Raw genomic sequence first — 17,859 nt, 5'->3', positions numbered from 1 at the left:
GTAGAGCGCGAGTCCAGCCCTGTGGAGCAGAGCAGGCTCCCGGCCGGCTCGGGCACCGTGCCCACCATGCCCCCCCCGGGCCGGCCGGCGGGGCCGCAGGGGGTCGGGGGGCTCCGCTGAGCCCCGGCCATGGGGCCATGGCGGTGGCCGCTGCTCTGGTGCTTGCATGTGGTGCTGGTGCATGGCACCATCCTCGTGGGGGGCCAGCGCTTGCAGGAGAGGCCCCCCAGCCGGCAGGATGGTCCCCGGCCCCATCATCCTCCTGGGCACCCACGCCGGAGCCAGGAGTGTCGGGGGACCCCGAGGGCTCGGCGGCGGCGCTGGCTTTCCTGCAGACGGGTGATGTGCAGCAGCTGGCCCGGGCCAACTGCAGCCGGGGCGTCCCGGTGGGGGCACCCGGCCCCGGCCCCCCCCCGGCGCTGCGTGCCGCCCCCGAGGCGCTGGCCCACGCCGCCAACTTCCTCAACATGATCTTCCAGACCAACGACATCCGTGAAGCCAGCGTGGCCAGAGGATGTGGAGTGGTACCAGGCGCTGGTCCGCAGCCTGGTGGAGGGTCACCCGTGGGTGCGCCGGGCGGTGCTCGCCCTCGACGCCCACCCGCTGGCCGCCAAGCCCCGGCTGATGCTGCAGGCCACCAAGGGGAACGGCGAGATCCTGCTGCAGGATGTCTCTGCTGCTGCCCCCAGCCTCGGCAACCTCAGCTGGGACAACGAGTGGTTCAACGCCCTCAAGTCCCGGCGGACCCCGCTCCTCCGCAAGCGCGTGCTCAGCAATGACCTGCGCAGCATGGAGACCCCCAAGTGGCAGCGGGGCGACAGCTACGTGGGGGAGCCGGGCCACGTGTGGTGGTCCCCGCCGTTCCTCGAGTGCCGGGACGGCAGGTTCCTGCCCACCTGGGCAGTCACGCTCTCCTCTGCCTTCTATGGGCTCAAGCCGGACCTCAGCCCCGAGTTCAAGTAAGTGGTACCCGGAGGGGCTGGTGGGGTGTGTCTAAGGGGGCTCGGGGGTGCCCCGTGTACATGCTGGGGGATGCAGCTGCAGGCATCACCCCTGGGTGCAGGCTGTGGGTTGCAAGGTGTGTGCCAGCCCTCCTGACAGCGTGTGTGTGTGCGTGCACGTGTGTGTGCATGGGTATTTGCACGTCCACTGGCACAGAGCTGCGTCCTGTCGCCCTCGGTTGTCCCCATGCTGCCCGCCTCAGGCTGCCACCCCCCGAGCCCCATGCTGCAGCCACACTGAGGGTGGGTGAGTGGGGCTGGGGCCCCTCCTGGGAACTGGGGGGCATCCCTGGGCTGGTGGGTCCCTGCTGCACCCCCGGCACACACTGCACAAGGAGCCACGGTGGGAGGCGCTGGGAAGGGAAGGGGGCAGCCAGGCTTAGCCTCAGAGAGGGGACTTGGCCCCATTTCCAAGGGGGAAGCCCCCTCGGAGCACCCAGGGAAGAAGGTTGGTCCCACAGGGTGAGGGATGACACGCAGGGGCCACCCCAGCAGCACCTATTTTGCGATCGGTTGCATAAAGCCCTTCTTGAGAAGCAGAATTCACGTCCAGGAGCTGCTGCCCCTGCCTCTGTCCCGGCTCCAACCTCCCTCAGATGTGGCTCTGAGGGGGGACCTCCCTGGGTGGGGGCCCGGGGACTCTGCTGACACCTCGTGTTGTCCCACCAGTCCATGCACTGGCACCAGCCACCCCTGCGGCCCTGGGGCACGGCCACGCTGGGTAGGGGGGCACGAGGTGGGCATGGGGACGCCCTGTACAGCCCCCAGGGCCAACGCCATCCCCCTGCACAGGGGAGTCGTGCGGGTGGACATCGAGCTGCGGAACGTGGCCATCGACCAGTGCGCCAGCGGGCCGGGCTGGTTCGCGGATACGCACCGCTGTGACCTCAACAGCACCCAGGTATCGGCCACCGGCACCCGGCACCCTGCACCCCATCACCTAGTCCAGCAGGGCTGGGGCTCCCCCGCACCGAACCGTCCCCTGTGCCCCCGGCCGGGCTGTGCCCACCGCGTGTCCCTCCGGCCGGGCTGAGCTTTATCCTCTCGGGCCGATCCATCTGCTTCGTTCAGCTGTTCTCGGCGCTGCAGCCGAGGGGTTTATTGTGCAAATCTTCCTTCTCCGCTGCCAGCAGCAGCGTGTGACCTGGCTGCTCCCTGCCCGGGCACCGCAGGGACGCCTGGGCTCCGGGGGCTGCCAGCCGGCCGGTGAATCACCCCAACCAGCAGCCCTCCATCCCCTCTGGCGGCGCCCACCCGGGCAAGACGGTGATGCCCAAGCGTGTTTCAGGGCTCAGCACAACCAGCAGCATCCCCAGCCGGGCCAAACCCCGCAGCCCCCCAGCTCAGAGTGGATCAGGGTCCCGGCCTGAAGGCAAAGAGCCGTTCCCAAGTGGGAAAGGCATCACCAGCTTCTCCTTCCTACCAGCGCCCCACGGGTGATGCCCTCCGCAGGGACGGGCTCTCTCCAGAGGGCATCTCTCCAGAAAACAACAATAGCCAGAAAACCTGCCAGCCCAGCCCATTTGGGGCAGGATCCGGCCGCGCCGCCCCGCAGAGGCCAGGCGGGGATTAGGGCAGCAGTGCCCTGCCTGCTGCTGCCGTCACGGCCGGGCAGGATTAGTGCGCTCTGCTGCATTAGGTGTCCATTTAGGTTTTAGGGAGGATTTGGGGCCAAGCTTTGGCTTTTAATTCTTAAATATTTAACCACTGATTCCTCCTGGGTGTGGGGGAGGATGGCGTGGGGTCGGGTTCCTGTGAGCTGGGGGCTGCTAGAGCCACTGGTGCGGTGGGAGGGGTGGGGGTGCGGGGCTGGGGGGAGCATATGGGGTGCAGGATGAGCCTCTGCCCTTCCATGCATCTCAGCCTGTCTCCTTCAGTGTGTCCCCCAGGAGAGCCGCGGCTTCGTCCTTGGGAGGTACCTGTGCCGGTGCAAGCCGGGCTTTTACGGGGGACGGTGGAGCAGCCAGCAGTGCCCAGGCAGGTGGGTGCCGTGCCTGGCCCTGGGGTCCCCTTTTCACCCCGTGGCATGTGGCTACAGCAGTGGGGTCCAGGGCTAGGGCGGACTTTGGGAAGCCTGAGCACATGCCCTGGCAAGGAAAGCGCCGCATCCACGATGCAGTGACCTGGCCGCCTCTCTGTCCCCAGGCGTGGTGGGGAGCACGGCGGCGGCGGACGGGGGGTCCCGGCTGGCATGTCAGCCCTGCCGCCGGGGATGCACCACCTGCGAGGACGACGCGCCCTGCCTGATCCAGGAGGACCGGGCACTGCGGGCAGCCGTCCTCTCCTGCCAGGCCTGCTGCATGCTGGCTGTCTTCCTCAGCATGCTCATCTCCTACCACTTCCGATGGAGCAAGGCAAGGCATCTCCACGTGTCCCCCATCTGCCCGTCACCCCCTGCCCTGCTCCTCTCCCACGCCCAGTGCCACAGCCTTGGGGGGCTCACGGGGGGGATGTCACAGCCCCAAAACACCCTGGCATGCTCCTGGGGGGAGCTCCCTGCCCTGGCTCCATCCCCTCTGGGCTCCAGGCTGCGACCTCACACCTCTGTCCCTGCAGAGGATCCGGGCGTCGGGAGTCATCCTCCTGGAGACGATCCTCTTCGGGTCCCTCCTCCTCTACTTCCCCGTGAGTATCGAGCCAGCCCTGAGACTGAAAACCTCTGGGCTCAGGTTTAAGAGTGTTTGCAGCCTGGGCAGCTGCCCCCAGGGAGAGGCCATTGAGCTGGCCCCAAGCAGGGCATGGGCACGGGCACAACTCCACCTAATTGTTAATTTTGCTGGCACGGCCCCCGGCGTATAAACCTTCTCGGGAACCCAAATCCCTTTTCTCCTCTTGGCCGTGGGAATTAATCCCTGCCCAAATCCCCTCTCCCTCCCACAAGAGCTGCGGCGGATGCTGCAGAGCCAAGGGGGAAGGGAGGCGGTGAGGCTGGCCCAAAAGCGGGTGGTTTCGGAGTCTCCGGTGTTTGCTGCCCCTCTGGTGGGCAGGATCTGGCCTGTGCTGCCCGCCAACCCCTATCCCACCGCCACAGGTGTTCATCCTGTACTTCAAGCCGAGCATCTTCCGCTGCATCGTCCTGCGCTGGGTGCGTGTGCTCGGCTTCGCCATCGTCTACGGCACCATCACCCTCAAGCTGTACAGGTAGCCGGGACCGGGGGGCCGAACACTTGGGACCCCCACAGTGGGGATCAGCTGGGGGCTCACCCCTCTGCGCCTTGCAGGGTGCTGAAGGTGTTCCTGTCCCGCACGGCCCAGCGGGTGCCCTATGTGTCAAGCGGGCGGGTGCTGAAGATGCTGGGGCTGATCCTGCTCCTGGTGCTGTGGTTCCTGGCGGCCTGGACCATCGGGATGCTGGAGAACATCGACAAGAACATCCCGCTGGTGATCCGCACCCAGACCCGCCATGGGCTCCACTTCTACATCTGCGGCCACGACCGCTGGGACTACATGATGGTCATTGGTGAGAGCAGCCCCCGTGGTATCCCAGGGGGGTTCCCACAGCCCCAGCACCCCATCCTATAAACATGGCATGTGGGGTTTTAATTTCCTTGCCCATTTAATTCGCCTGGAGCCCTCAAGAAGGGCTGGGGTGCCCAAACTGCCTTCCACCCTCTCCTCTGAGCATCCCCAGGACTCGCCCTGGCACAGGGTAAATCACCCAGCGCAGGCGGTGAGTCCCGGTGGCCTTCGGGCAGGCTGCACCAGGCCTGGCTCTGACCACTGTCCGCTGGGGTGAACGTGCTGGGCTGGATGCGCCTCGAGGCAGGGAGGTCCTGGCGGGCAGCAGCACCCATCAGCACCACCCAGGAAAACATGCCAAAGGCAGCAGGGTGATGGGGCTGGACGTTCAGCATCGCTCCGCCGCTCTCTCCCACAGCTGAAATCCTGTTCCTGCTGTGGGGCAGCTTCCTGTGCTACGCCACGCGTGCCGTGCCCTCCGCCTTCCACGAGCCCCGCTACATGAGCATCGCACTCCACAACGAGCTCATGATCTCAGCCGCCTTCCACGTGGTCAGGTAGGGTGAGGGGCCGCAAGGGGCAGGGAGCCGAGATTCCCACCCTCGGTGATGAGGCAAATCCAGCGGCAAAGCCCTGAAGCCAGCGGGTTCGCTGCCTGGGTCCCCGGGCAGGGCGGAGGCTGCGGGGTCCGGAGGTGGGGAAGGGGCTGCGGGTGCCTCGGCGGGACCCGGTGCTGCCCTCCTCGCCCCTTCCAGGTTCATCATGGTCCCTTCGCTGCACCCCGACTGGACCCTGCTGCTCTTCTTCGCTCACACCCACGGCACCATCACCATGACCCTGGCGCTGCTCTTCATCCCGAAGGTAACGCTCGGCCCAGGGACTCGGGGAGATGGGGCTGGGGTCCCCCAGCGTTGCAGGGACCCCTCGGCGAGCTCACCCCTCGCCACCCCCAGTTCCTGCACACCGGCTCGCCGCTGCGGGAGGAGATCGCAGCTGAGGTCTACGAGGACGAGCTGGACATACGGCGCTCGGGCTCCTGCCTGAACAGCAGCATCGCATCCGCCTGGAGCGAGCACAGTCTCGACCCCGATGACATTCGGGTGGGTGGCACACTCAGGACCTTCTTTTGACGCTAGCTATGCAGCCCCGCGCAGAGTAAGAGGTGCCTTTTGCAATCTTTCTTCTGATGCAAAGCAGAGGGCGGGGGGGAGAAGGGGGTGCAGGGTGAACCACCACTGGCCATGGGAAACCTGGGTCGGAGGGACGGGCAGCGCGGGGGCTCGGGGGCACAAAGCCGGGGCTTTGCAGGGTCATCCCACCTGCAGCCCCCGTGAGGTACCATCGTACGTGCTCTCCTCTCTCCCCTCTCTCTGCCACATGTGTGTCCCCCCCACGGCACGCAGGAGGAGCTGAAGAAGCTTTACACGCAACTGGAGGTGCACAAGACGTGGAGGATGGCAGCCAACAACCCCCACCTCCCCAAGAAGCGCAGCTCCCGCCGCAGCCTGGGCCGCTCCATCATGCGCCGCGCCGCCGAGCTGCCGGAGGCCGTGGCACGCCGGAGCAGCTGGGGGCAGCGGGTGGGCACCCTGGCACGCCGCGGCTCCTCGGCCAAGTGGCTCCCCGACGCCAGCGGTGCCAGCCAGCGGATGCGGGATGACAGCTCCCGACGCCGCACCGCAGCCCTCCGCAAGTCCCGCAGCACCGAGGGTCCTGTGCGGGAGCCCCGGGGAGGCTCGCCCGACCCTGGCACCCCCGGGGAGTTTGCACCGGGGAGGAAGACAATGGCAGCGATGGCCTCGGAGCAATCCGACAGCGAGTCCCTCGACGCCGTCCCGCTCGTGTGCAAGTCGGCCAGCGCCCACAACCTGGTGGGGCACGGGCAGTCCCCCCCGCCCCGCGCAGCCCCCTTGCAGAAGTCGCTCAGCGTCGTCGCTGGTGCACGGGAAGAGGCCCTGCTCGCCGCCAGCCGAGCTGCACGGGAGGAGCGGCACATCCACCAGCACCTGTCTGCCCCATCCTCAGAGCCCTCCATGGGCCAGGGACCCCCCAAAGATGCCGGCAAGCCCCAAAGCCCCAGTGCAGCTGATGCCCTCCCGCCAGCTGGCTCCAGCCTTGCCGAGGGGTGCTCCCGGGAGTACACGTCCCCCCTGGGTGATGGCAAGCTGCAGAAACACATCACCCACGCACCCATCAAGAGCATGAGTGTCGACAGCACCCACCTCCCAGGGCGGGTGCGGGTGGCGGTGAGGAGGACCCCGCCGCCACCCCCTGTCCGCTACCAGAGCCTGGTGCAGCGTGCCGCACCCACCAGGGACAGCCCGGAGCCAGCGGAGCCGCCAGCGGACCCCCCAGCATGGGCAGGAGAACCGGAGAGGACGCCAGAGGGGCCTGTGGAGGAAAAGCCGGGACACACATCCCCCCCGCCAGGGAAGGGCAGGCTGGTGACAGCAGCCTCCATCCCGGCGCAGGTCTGCCCCTGGGAGCTGGTCCAGGAGGAGATCCTGAGCTGGAAGCAAAAAGCTGCCGAAGAACCAGACTCGGGGAGCCCCGGTGATGCAGCAGCTGCCCCCCCCAGCCTCAAGCCACCCTCCCAGAAGACCTCCCTTCGGGGCCTGGGACTCGCCCTCAAAGCCTTCAACCGCTCCAGGGGAAAAAGCATCCTAAAGGGGAAGAGAGAGGGGGAGGGGAGCCTCAGGAAAAGGGGGCGGGAGGGGGGCAGCAGGAGGGAGAGACCCAGCCTGGCGGAGATGTCGGCTGTGTCCCTTGGGGGGATCAGCCGACAACCCACTGCCAAAAGCCCCGAGTGGAGCAGGCAGAGACCCGGCAGCGAGCCCACCGCCCACCCGGGGCAGGGGGAGACAGTCCCCTGCCAGCGCAGCAACAACGCCGGCACCGCCTGGGAAGCCGCAGGCCAGGAAGAAGCAGAAGGACAGTGGGACAGCCCAGCCCTGGGGGCAGGTGATAGTGAGAGACTGGCAGACGAGTCCAGTGCTCCCCAGGGGGATGTGGATGCTGGCAGTGGCTCAGGGCCACCCTCAGGGGTGCACGAGATCCCACCCAGTGTTGGGCACCAAGAAGGAGCCGAACATCCCTGTGGAACCCCAGCGGTGGCCGGCAGCAGGAAAGCAGAGATACATCCCCAGCGAGGGGCCGAGGCTCCCGTGGCAGAGCCAGGGAAGGATGCTCCTGCGGCCATTGTGAGGCTGGTCACAGCCAAGGAAGGGGTGGCCAGGCTGGCCGAAGGGCTGGAGGAGGGCCGCAGGCCCATCCGACCCCAGGACGGCGGGGAGGTGGAGCAGCCCTATGCAAAACCCATCGCAGGCAGCCCCCACGTGTCCACCGCCGGCGTGTGGAAAGCAGCGGCCGAGAAGCCGGGGGCTGAGGTTTGTCCTCAGGGTGCCCCGGTAGGAAAAGGAGCCTTACTGTGCCAGGAGGCGATTGCTTCCTGGGGGGACAGCGGGGTCCCGCTGGGCAGGGAGAGCCCGGCCAAGGTGCTGGAGAAGGGGGGCAGCCAGCCAGAGCCCCTCAGTCCCGGGGAGAGCTGGGGTGCTGAGAGGGTCCCTGCGAAGAGCCGAGGCATGGAGGTGCCCCCAGCTGCAGCGGGGAAAGCCGGCAGCACAGCAGGCAGGGGGGCAGAGGTTTATCCTGGGGAAACCCAGGCAGATTCCAGCAGTAAAACAGAAATTTGCCCCTGGGAGGAGAGCAGGAGTGAGCATTGGGGGCCAGGCAGAGCCCTGGGGAAGGGCGGCAGTGAGGGGGATCCCAGACACCCCGGGGAAGAGCCAGGCATGGAGAAACCACCAGCAAAATCCCCAGCGCTGCCCAAAGCAGCTTCAGAGACAGCAGGCAGTACGCAGGGCAGGATGGCTGAGGTTTGTCCGTGGGAGACTGGGGAAGAGGGAAGGACCGTCAGAGCAGAAATCTGCCCCTGGGACATGGAGGGGGCTCAGCCCAAGCAAGAAAGGCAGGAGGGAGAGAGGAGGTGGCTGGCCAAGTGGGCCAAGAGCATCAGGCCAAAATCGCTGGGTTTGCTGAGAGCGCAAGAGAGCGGGAGCAGCCTGCAAGTGCCCGGCCAGCCCTGGAGCAGCACCAGCAGCAAGGGACCCCCACCAAAACCTGCTCCCAGAAGCTCTGAGCTGCCAGAAGTGACCTTGAGGAGCCCAGCAAGCACACGGGCTTCGGTTTGTCCCTGGGAAGCGGCTGGAGCTGACAGCGAAGCAGAAGTTTGCCCTTGGGAAAGGGGAACAGCCTTATCTGATGCAGGAAAATTACATGATGGTGAAATTTCCCAAGTGAAAAATGGGATTTCCGCACAGAGAGCGTCCCTGAGGGGCACAGGAGAGATGGCTCCGGCTGCAGACAAGGGGAGCGGCCAGCAAGGATCCCCCAGCCCCGGAGAAGGTGTGGAACAGCCCAGCACAGGGATCCCAGCAAAACACCCAGCTCTGCCCAAAACATCATCTAAGCAAGTAGGAACCATCGATAGCAAAAAGGCTGACATTTGTCCGTGGGAAGTGGAGGATGAGCCACTTCCTAAAACAGAAATCTGCCCTTGGGAAGAGCCTGCAGCTCCATCAGGGAAGGAGGGACCAAGTCAGGACACACATGGGACTTCCAAAGGGGAAAACAAATTAGGATCCAGAGGACTTGAAGACATCAAAGCAAAACTGGCAGAGGTGGGCGGCCGTCAGCCAGAGCCCAGGGACACTGGGATCTTTGCAAGGCTCATTAGGAAAAGCCTGGAGTGCTCAAAATCAGAGTCCAAGAAATCCCAGAGCGTGGAAAGCATAAGGGGGGAGGTCTGTCCCTGGGAGAGCCTGGTCACAGAGCAGGCCCCAGAACAACATCATGCCAGGAGCCCAGCGCTGCCCAAATCGCCTTCAAAGAAATCCCAGAGCGTGGAGAGCCTGAAAGCAGAGGTCTGTCCTTGGGAGGCTCAGGAGCTCGAACCCACTGCCAAAGCAGCAATCTGCCCCTGGGAGGTGGCTGCACCTCCCTCCGATCATCCAAAGGCAAAGCAGGGTCCTGGCGGGGGTTCAGTGAGGGACAAGCGCATCACGCGCCAGGCAGCGTTAGCCAGCCCCGTGAGATCCCTGGAGAAGGGCAGCAGCGAGCGAGAGGCCATCTGTCCCCGGGAGAGCCTGGGCCCGGAGCAGACCCCAGCAAAACCCTGCACTGGGAGCCCAGCGCTGCCCAAATCGCCTTCAAAGAAATCCCAGAGCGTGGAGAGCCTGAAGGCAGAGGTCTGTCCTTGGGAGGCTCCGGAGGTCAAAGCTGGTGACAAAGCAGCAATCTGCCCCTGGGAGGTGGCTGCATCTCTGCCGGAGAACGGAGCAGCCCCAGGTAAGGTGAGCCCCCCACTGAAAAAAGCAGGTGCCTCCAAAGCAGCGGAGAAGAGGAGCAGTGAGCGCGAGGCCATCTGCCCCTGGGAGAGCCTGGACACAGAGGAGCCCTCCCTGAAAACGGCAATGGGTGAAGAACCATCCAAGAAGTCTGACAGCACGGAGAGCAGGAAATCTGATATTTGCCCCTGGGAGGCAGCAGAGCCCACCAGCTTGGAGGAGGAGAGCTTCAAAGCAGGAGTGCACCCACAGGGAGCTGACAGAGCATCGCCCGCGGGGATGGGAAAGTCAAAGCTGGTGGCAGGAGCCAGCGCCGTGTCTCCCACAGCCCTGCTGAAAGAATCCAAAGGCAGAGCTGATGGCGAGGCTCAGCACAAGCCCCTGTGCCGCATCTTACCAGGCATCCAGCCCCCACGGGGCCCCAAGGCAGAGCCGCTGCCTCCGGGAGCAAGCACGGCTTCCGCGGTGGGCAGCACCCCCAGCCCGGGCACAGGCATAGCCGAGGTTTGTCCCTGGGAAGCAGAAGAGGCTCCATCAGCATCTGACAAGACCAGCACAGACACAAGGAAAACCTCTGAAGTGTGTCCGTGGGAGGTGGAGAGCGTGGATCCTCCCCCGACCCTCCGCAGGCAGGGCAGAGCCAGGGCGAGCCCCCAGGACAGAGGCGGGGCTGCAGGTGAACCCAAATCCAACATCTGCCCATGGGACCACGAGTAGCTCCCTCCGTCTGGCCACCAGCTGGGTGCAGACACAGCTTTCATGGATGGAAAATCTTGAGCTGAAGGCTGCTGCCTACCTGCACAGCCTGGGTGGGGACAGAAGCGTCCACCAAAGCCAACGGCACGGCCACACTCCCAGCGGGCTCCAGTGGTGGCCATCAACCAGGCAGGCTTGGGGACCAATGCAGCGAGGGGACAGCTAACATCTCCTGCCTTCATCGAAGCTCTCAAGCCAGGCTGTAGCCTGCAGACACCACCCGTCATAGCCCCATGGGTACCTGGCCCAGCGCAGGACCCCCTTGGCCCAAGCGGGGCAACTGAATACATTAAAAAAACCCGTGGTGCCGGCCTCGCTGACTTCCACCAACACAGCAGACACAAAGCTGCGGCTTGCTAAGCTAGAGAGGCTCATCCGCAAGCTCTCCGGCAGCTGAACGTCCTCCTGCCGCGTGGGGAGGTTTGTGCCTCTGGCACAGCGAGGAACGGCTTGCCTAGCACCCCGAAACACGCCGTCCTGCAGCCTCAGCAAGCTGGACGCTTGGAGGACCGGGCAGCAAGCTCTCCATCCGAAGCCAAGTAAGAGAAGGGGAGAGTCAAACTGGGGGCAGCAAAACGATGCAGCTGGGGAGGAAATCAGCTTTCCAGGGCTTCTGCAGCCCAGCTGATCTCCCCTAGTGCTCCTGTCACCTCCATTTTAATCCAGGGTGGTTTCTGTAAGCACTGCTAGGACCAGGCAGGTTCTGAAGCCTGGGATAAAGAGCCTTTGCTCCCAGCCACCCCACAACATGTTTTGCTTCCTTGACGCAACGTCATTTATTTTTAAACATTCTCTGAAGTCACCGAGCCAGCCACGGGACGTCCATGCACACCATGCAACCTTTCTGCCCTGCTTTGCTCCCGCGACACCAGCCCAGTGCTTGAACGCTGCACTGTGGCAATACCCCCCACCAGCTCTGTTCCCAGCTGCCTTTGCCTATCACCCAGCCTGGGTGGGATAAAACCAACCTTCAGGCCGCCCCACGGCTCTGCTTTTAGAAACCTCCGCATCCATGCAGGCTGAGATGGGTATTCCTGCTACTAACCTCCTCTCTGACTAACTTTACGGCACGGCTACACTTCTAATTCTTGCAGCAACTCAGCTGTAAAGGTGTTTGTCTTAACTAACAATGCCACTAACTTCTCAAAGCACTTTGGCATTACTGCTTTCTTCTTCGCTCGTACCGTGCGTGCACGTGTGTACGTTCACCATGTGTGCAAACATGCCTTCCCATCACTGGAGTTTTTCCCCATCAACATTTCCACGGGCACTAGCAAGCCTTCGCTTTTACAGCCCACCTGTAGAAGCGCTGGATGCCTTTTGTCACCCCACGTTTCAACTTCTCCCTGTAATTGCAAGACCCATTCCTTTGGGGCAGAGAGGTAAATAGACTCCTGTATGACAGAGAAGATGCCGACACGGCGGAGGCGCTACGATCTCCAGAGCATCAGCCAAGGCTCCCGGGTTTGCCGTTGTGAGCCCACCTGCTCACAAACGCGCACGGGAGGGGACAGAGCTGTACGCGTGGGGAGAAGCCTCAGGGTCGGGAAGCTGGGAAAAAACAAAGCCTCCTGTCTCCCCACATTCATCCCTCTGCTCCGCTCGGAAGCAAATAAAACCAGAGACGGCAAAAGCGAAGGTTTTGGTTCTCCCTCTCACCTCCACATAAGGCAGGGGGCTCGGGGCTCGTTCTGCCATTCCCTTGCCATTTACTTCCACTCTCCTTAGGAAGTGGCGTTGCTGTAGCGTGCTGTCTGTGGTCTTCAGCGCTGAACGTCAAACGGCCATCCAGTTGTGTAAGTAAGTGTACATACAGAAAATAAAAGCCGTTATCTACAGAGTGCACGCCTCGAGGCTGATTTACGGGGTGTGGGTAAGATATTAAAAATGCTCAGGGAAGAGATACAACAGAAAGCAGCAAGGCTGCGAGAGAAAGCCAGGGACAGAAGTGGTTTAGTTGCAGATATTTGAATATTGGTAAAGGAGATGGGGGAGCCACACACTGCTAGGCTGGAAGGAAGGGCCCTTGTCCCAGAAAAACCAGCCACTCCACTGGAAAACACCGTCTTTTCATTCAGAGCCAGAACCTTGTCTGTTGGTCACATCCATACCTGCTCATAAGCTGCCTGAGTCACACCAGACACAAACCAGGCAGCTCACACTAATTTATTTTAGCTCCTGGCCCAGCTCGCATACGCTGGAGCACTTCAGCTCATGAATGAGGCGTAGGCAGAAGGCTCAGTATAGTAGGTTCTTTCAGGAAAAGCAGACAGATTGTGACACCCCTCTGATTTCCAAAAAGATGAAAGGGATTCCATCGCTGACTGCTCTCCTAACAGAGCATAAAGATGATATTCTGCCCTTTCAAAAGAACGTCATTCACAAGAAACACTGAACAACTCTGCAAGCAGAAAGAGCTAGAACTCTCTTCACTGCACAGGAAGAAAAAAAATGCACTTAACTCTCACAAGCTCTGGAAAATGGCTGATTTAAAAAGCAAGACAAGATTTAAAAAGCAAGACAAGATTTAAAAAGCAAGACAAGATTTAAAAAGCAAGACAAGATTTAAAAAGCAAGACAAGATTTAAAAAGCAAGACAAGATTTAAAAAGCAAGACAAGATTTAAAAAGCAAGACAAGATTTAAAAAGCAAGACAAGATTTAAAAAGCAAGACAAGGTTGAAAAGGGGCTTCGTTGTTTAATGACTAGTGAATATTTTGCTCTGTGACTAGGAGTAAATGGAACTCATCGGAGCAAAACCAGATTAGCAGAGTGCTAAGCCAGCAGAGCGCTGGCTTACTCCCAGCCCCAGGAAGAGGTAACCTCTGGGCACGTGTTTTCCCAACCCACACAGCCTGCAAAACCCGGGGACCTGACGCGAATGCCATCATGTCCACAGGATGGTGCCAGCCGCTCACTAACCACATCCCATCCCTGAACTCACGAGGATCTGTAAGAAACGTACCAAAACCCACCAGCTATGAGAAATGCTGCCTTTCAAGGCAGCCTTGGTTGACACAAACGCTGACATTAGGAGTCAAAACGTTTTATTAAATTATCAGTGCTGTGCTGCAGCCCCTTTGGGAAGCCTGGCCATTAACAAGCACCCACTCAGCAGGAGTCCAACTGCAGTACCCACCCAAGAGAACTGGATTTAAAGTGTGCTCTTCCCTCTTTTCTGTGGGGGAAAAAAAAAAAGGCAGCCTGGGAATTGGTACAGAGGAAAGAAGATGGGAAAAGAAAGTGCCAGCACCTACTGCTGCAAGTTTTAATGAAAGCCCGCCAGGTCTGTGCCACTTCCCATGGAAGTGCCCAACATCCCATGTCTGGACAGCGTTCTGCTGCCAAGGGCTCTCACGATGCGAGCTCAGGACAGAGGTTAGCCTAGAGAGCAGTGCTGAAGGGAACACACCTCTCCTCTTCACAGAAACAAAGAGGGGGTTGAGCTGCAGCACACTAGGTCTACTTGGACAGAGTAAAGCTCTTCTCAGAGCTCATCTGAATCCCCCACCCAGGCCCCTCTTGCTCCTTTAAAGACAACTTCTTAGTGACTGGAGTCCATTTCTGAAGCTGCTTTGTCTGTTGACTGCTCACTGGAAAGGCACAGCCATACCCAACCCACCACCTCCGCAGACATTCTCCACTTCTCCCCTCCAGGGCTGCTTGAACGGCTGCCTCTGTACAGGCTCTGGAACTTCCTACTTCATTTCTTCATACTCTTGTGAGGGATCCAAGGTTGGGCCAGGGATCATCACAGTCTGAAAAAGCAAGGAACAAAAATCAGCGTGACACTGAGCAGCTCTGAACTGCTGTAACAGGAATTCTTCATGTTACAGAGGATGAGAAAGGGTGAGCAGAGCGTTCTGGCAATGCAAAGGGCCTGCACAGGAAGATGACCAGATGGCAGCAGCATGGGGGAGGGCACAGAGCAGGAATGGGATGACATGCCTCGTACTACAGTATGGTTCTCACCTCCTTCCTCTCTAGGACCTATTTTTAGTAACACAGGAAGAGAGAGCACCTGCATCACTTTGCCAGGCTATGCACAGGGAGCAGTAACCCCCTAAATTATCAGATACATGTCAAATGCCATCAGCCTCCTATTAGAGTGTCCAGGTGCTAGAGGCTGATAATCCCCCATTAATAAATAGGTCTCGTTGCAGGTTAACACACCACCTTCCCGTTACAGGAAGCTCAGCTTTGGTTTTGTCCAGAATTAACTGGGGAGCTACATTTCACAGACACCGGCCCTGCCGGTGCCTTCTTTTTGTGGCGTTACCTTAACAATGGGCTCCTTCGGTGGAGCCCACTCTGGAACAATCTTGCCGTGCATCCTCCACGTGCCGTATGGGTTGACCAAGTACCTCTCAAACACGACATACTCCAAAACATCCTTGGGCACCTGCTCCCCACCATACATCAGCCGCCCAAAGCGGTCATAGATTGCTAGAATCTGTAAACAGAGCCAAGAAACTTACGCTGGGCTGGCAGCAGGTTGGAGGCGGGAAAGGGAAGGGGCACGAGGGGACGTACCTGCCGCGTGTGCATCCGCACCGTCACCTGGCCGTACAGGTTGCCTCGATTCACAAAGCTGTCGCATCGAACGTGAACCACTCTCGGAGGCTCCAGCGACTCCACAAAACTCCACCGGATGGTCTTGTACCTGTTCCCACGGACCATTTCCTATAACGAAAAATAAGCACCAACTTAATTAGGATGCGAACTGAATGGCAAGCAAACTACTATATATAGTGAAACATATATTCATTAGCTATTACTTAGCCTTCCGCTTTCCCTCCCAGCTCTGTCCTTACTGTATCCATTAAAAATGAGACAGATGATCAGGTTTAGAGAGCCTTAGAGACCATGGAAGACATCAAGGACATGCTACATATCCAGATAAACACTTACTGGGTAGCAGCGCTCCGTCACCAGGGAGTGAAGCTTCTGTTTGTTAAAACTGCAAGTGAAACACACCCAGTTACTTGAATACACGTATTGTACAGAGGCTTACTCACAAATTCCTGCTTCCCCAGCAGGCACAGAGTCTACTGGCAAAACAGAAGAAGAGAAATTCTCAGCTGTGATTCAGCACAAAACCAGAACATGAATGCAAGCTGGCTGACAAGACTTCAGGGAAAGTCAGAACATCCTTTGGAAGCCAGTTACGACCTAAAACTTTTATTGATGTTTGGAATTGTAACAAAGAATGATGCAGTTTTGAAATCTGTTCTATTACTGGAAAGTGGAGCAAGCCAGTGGAGTATCGTTTCATATCCAAACAATTCCCTGCAGCGTGATTCTGAACAGCACCAACCACCCACTCATCTCCTGTTAACACTAGTGCTGCAACAGCTCATCTCCTTTGCAGGTCAGGTCAAGATGGGTTTTCTGCAACCTGCTTTTCAGTACTGAAAGCAAGAGGGGGCTGACCAAATCTCCAACACCCTACTCTTCACAGAGGTGGGGGCAGAACAAGACAAAGTACTTGTTGCAGAGTAGGCACGAGGATTAGAAAGACAAGGAAGAAAAACAGAGCATAAAAGCAATAAGAAGCAGGTCCCACATAATGCATCAGTCAGAGAAGGGGTCTTACTTTGCCAGGCAATTGTGAGCTTCAATAAATATCTCCTGCGCCTTCTGTGGGAAGGTTTTAGTGCTGAAATCTGGTTCGTGATCTTTGATCTTCCGCAGACTGAAAAGACAAGAAACACTCTACAGTGAGCAGAGGCAGCTTGGAACCATCTTGCACATTTCAGATGTGACAGTGATCTTATCCAGTTCAAGCCCGGCTTTTACCAGGGAGCAGCTGAGAACTGGAGACTCCCCACTAAGACATAACCTCTAGGTGCTCGTAAAACAAACACAGTGCTGCAAACCCAGAGAATCCTCAAGAAAATGAGTGCACACTGTATCCATTCACGCCAGGACAGGTGCCTTGCGTTCATTTTCACACCAGGTTAAATGGTACAACAGCAACAATGGAAGAAGCAGGTAGAAAACATAACATGCCATCTCACCACTGCAAGATAGAACTGAGCACAACTTCTGCACCACAGACTGGTTAAAAAGGGGGTACATACGCTAGCTGGGAGGAGGCAGTCTGCTTCAGCTTCTCCATCTTTTGCTTCAGCCCATCTTTGGACAGGGAAGTCAAGCGGGCGTCGCCCTCAGGAGGGATATAAGGGTCTATAATATCAGCTGCAGGAGAGAGAAAAAAGGTCAGGAGGAGGCTCAAAAACAACAAAATGAAAGAAACAAGGAGGCAACACCGTGGCTGCTGGGGCTGGAGTGGCAGGATTCCTCCCAAAAATGTTTGTAAAATGAAATATGAGCAGGCAAAGAATTGTTAGTCTAACACAGCTTGTCAGCAGTGACAGGAGCCTGCTCTCACTTCTTTTCCATACAGTCCAGGATAGGAGAAGGCACATTCAGCAGCAGGGAATGTGACCTCCCTTGCTATTCCTCATCCCTAGGTATGGAGGGGCCAACAGTTTGACACTCTTTTAAGGTAAAGCAGGACAGCTACTATCCCTCACTAGGAGGCAGAGTGCATAATTCAGTCTACTGCGGACAAGCACTCTCTGTCAGCGTGGTCATACTGCTTAGGCTAATTGCTCCATGCTGCTACTTTGCACTAGTTTCGCCCTTGAGAAGAGGCCAAAGCAGGCTTTCTACCACCTGTGCAGGCCAAGTAGAACGTCCGTTCTATGCGTTCCTCAGGAAATACTGTCCCCAAAGACTTGAGTCTCTTCTCCTTCTCTTTAGGAGACAGTTCTCTGGCCCATTCAGGGACAAAATGCCTCTTCTTCGTTCTCACTGGGACAACAAGACAGGCTGGAGCTGCTCCAGCAGGACGGAGCACAGACTCCACATTCTAAAGAAGAGAAATAACAAAACCACGGAGTTAGCCTGACGGCCAAGAAACAACACCGACATCTCGGTTTATCTCCCTTCGCACACCCCAAACACAGAGCAGCTGTAAATACACCTAACGCCACTACCTGTAGCCCTCCTTGTCCCACGGCCCTGCCCACATTCCCTCGTCCCTGACTCCCCACATCCCTTACGCCGTGGCTCCTCAGCCCTCCCCCAGCCGCTCAGCCCCTCCCGGCCCCCCAACCCGTGTCCCTGTGTCCCTCTGTCCCTCCATCCCACCTGCCAGCGCACCCGCAGGCCCAGCCTGCCCAGGCCCGCCTTCATGGCGGCCGCCATCTTCCCGCCGCGCAGCACGCCGGGAGGTGGGCGGGGCCGAGGCGGGGCGGGGGCGGGGCCGAGACGGCAGCGCGCGGAGGGGG

The 17,859-nt window shown here is 59.6% G+C and overlaps 2 protein-coding genes across 2 annotated transcripts; one reads left to right on the top strand and one right to left on the bottom strand.

The window, feature by feature from the left end:
- GPR179 (G protein-coupled receptor 179) lies at window positions 1–10,588 on the top strand. The gene is given in 13 exon segments (XM_075116645.1): window positions 1–226; window positions 229–509; window positions 511–959; window positions 1,794–1,902; window positions 2,879–2,955; window positions 3,121–3,355; window positions 3,558–3,626; window positions 4,033–4,142; window positions 4,223–4,461; window positions 4,879–5,017; window positions 5,216–5,321; window positions 5,414–5,560; window positions 5,864–10,588. Coding segments are annotated over 13 exon segments (6,717 nt in total). The 5' UTR covers window positions 1–129; the 3' UTR covers window positions 10,523–10,588.
- A 3,003-nt stretch (window positions 10,589–13,591) lies between these two features.
- On the bottom strand, window positions 13,592–17,859 carry MRPL45 (mitochondrial ribosomal protein L45). Its single transcript, XM_075116644.1, has 8 exons — window positions 17,720–17,859; window positions 17,243–17,438; window positions 16,645–16,762; window positions 16,158–16,256; window positions 15,473–15,521; window positions 15,095–15,244; window positions 14,841–15,014; window positions 13,592–14,319 (listed from the first exon to the last, which is right to left on the bottom strand). The coding sequence occupies exons 1-8, from the start codon at window positions 17,774–17,776 to the stop codon at window positions 14,260–14,262; spliced, it is 903 nt and encodes a 300-aa protein (XP_074972745.1). The 5' UTR covers window positions 17,777–17,859; the 3' UTR covers window positions 13,592–14,259.

This window comes from Phalacrocorax aristotelis, chromosome 23 (assembly GCF_949628215.1).
Source record: "Phalacrocorax aristotelis chromosome 23, bGulAri2.1, whole genome shotgun sequence".
Classification (NCBI taxonomy): Eukaryota; Metazoa; Chordata; class Aves; order Suliformes; family Phalacrocoracidae; genus Phalacrocorax; species Phalacrocorax aristotelis.
This window is presented reverse-complemented; position numbering and strand designations above follow the sequence as displayed.

Excerpts from the sequence above, each read along its gene's own strand:
- MRPL45 (XM_075116644.1), bottom strand. The coding sequence starts at position 17,776 with ATGGCGGCCGCCATGAAGGCGGGCCTGGGCAGGCTGGGCCTGCGGGTG. Across the intron at positions 15,522-16,157 it reads GCTCACAATTGCCTGGCAAA|TTTTAACAAACAGAAGCTTC; the intron begins GTAAGACCCCTT and ends TTTCACTTGCAG. Across the intron at positions 15,245-15,472 it reads TGACGGAGCGCTGCTACCCA|GAAATGGTCCGTGGGAACAG; the intron begins GTAAGTGTTTAT and ends TTTTCGTTATAG.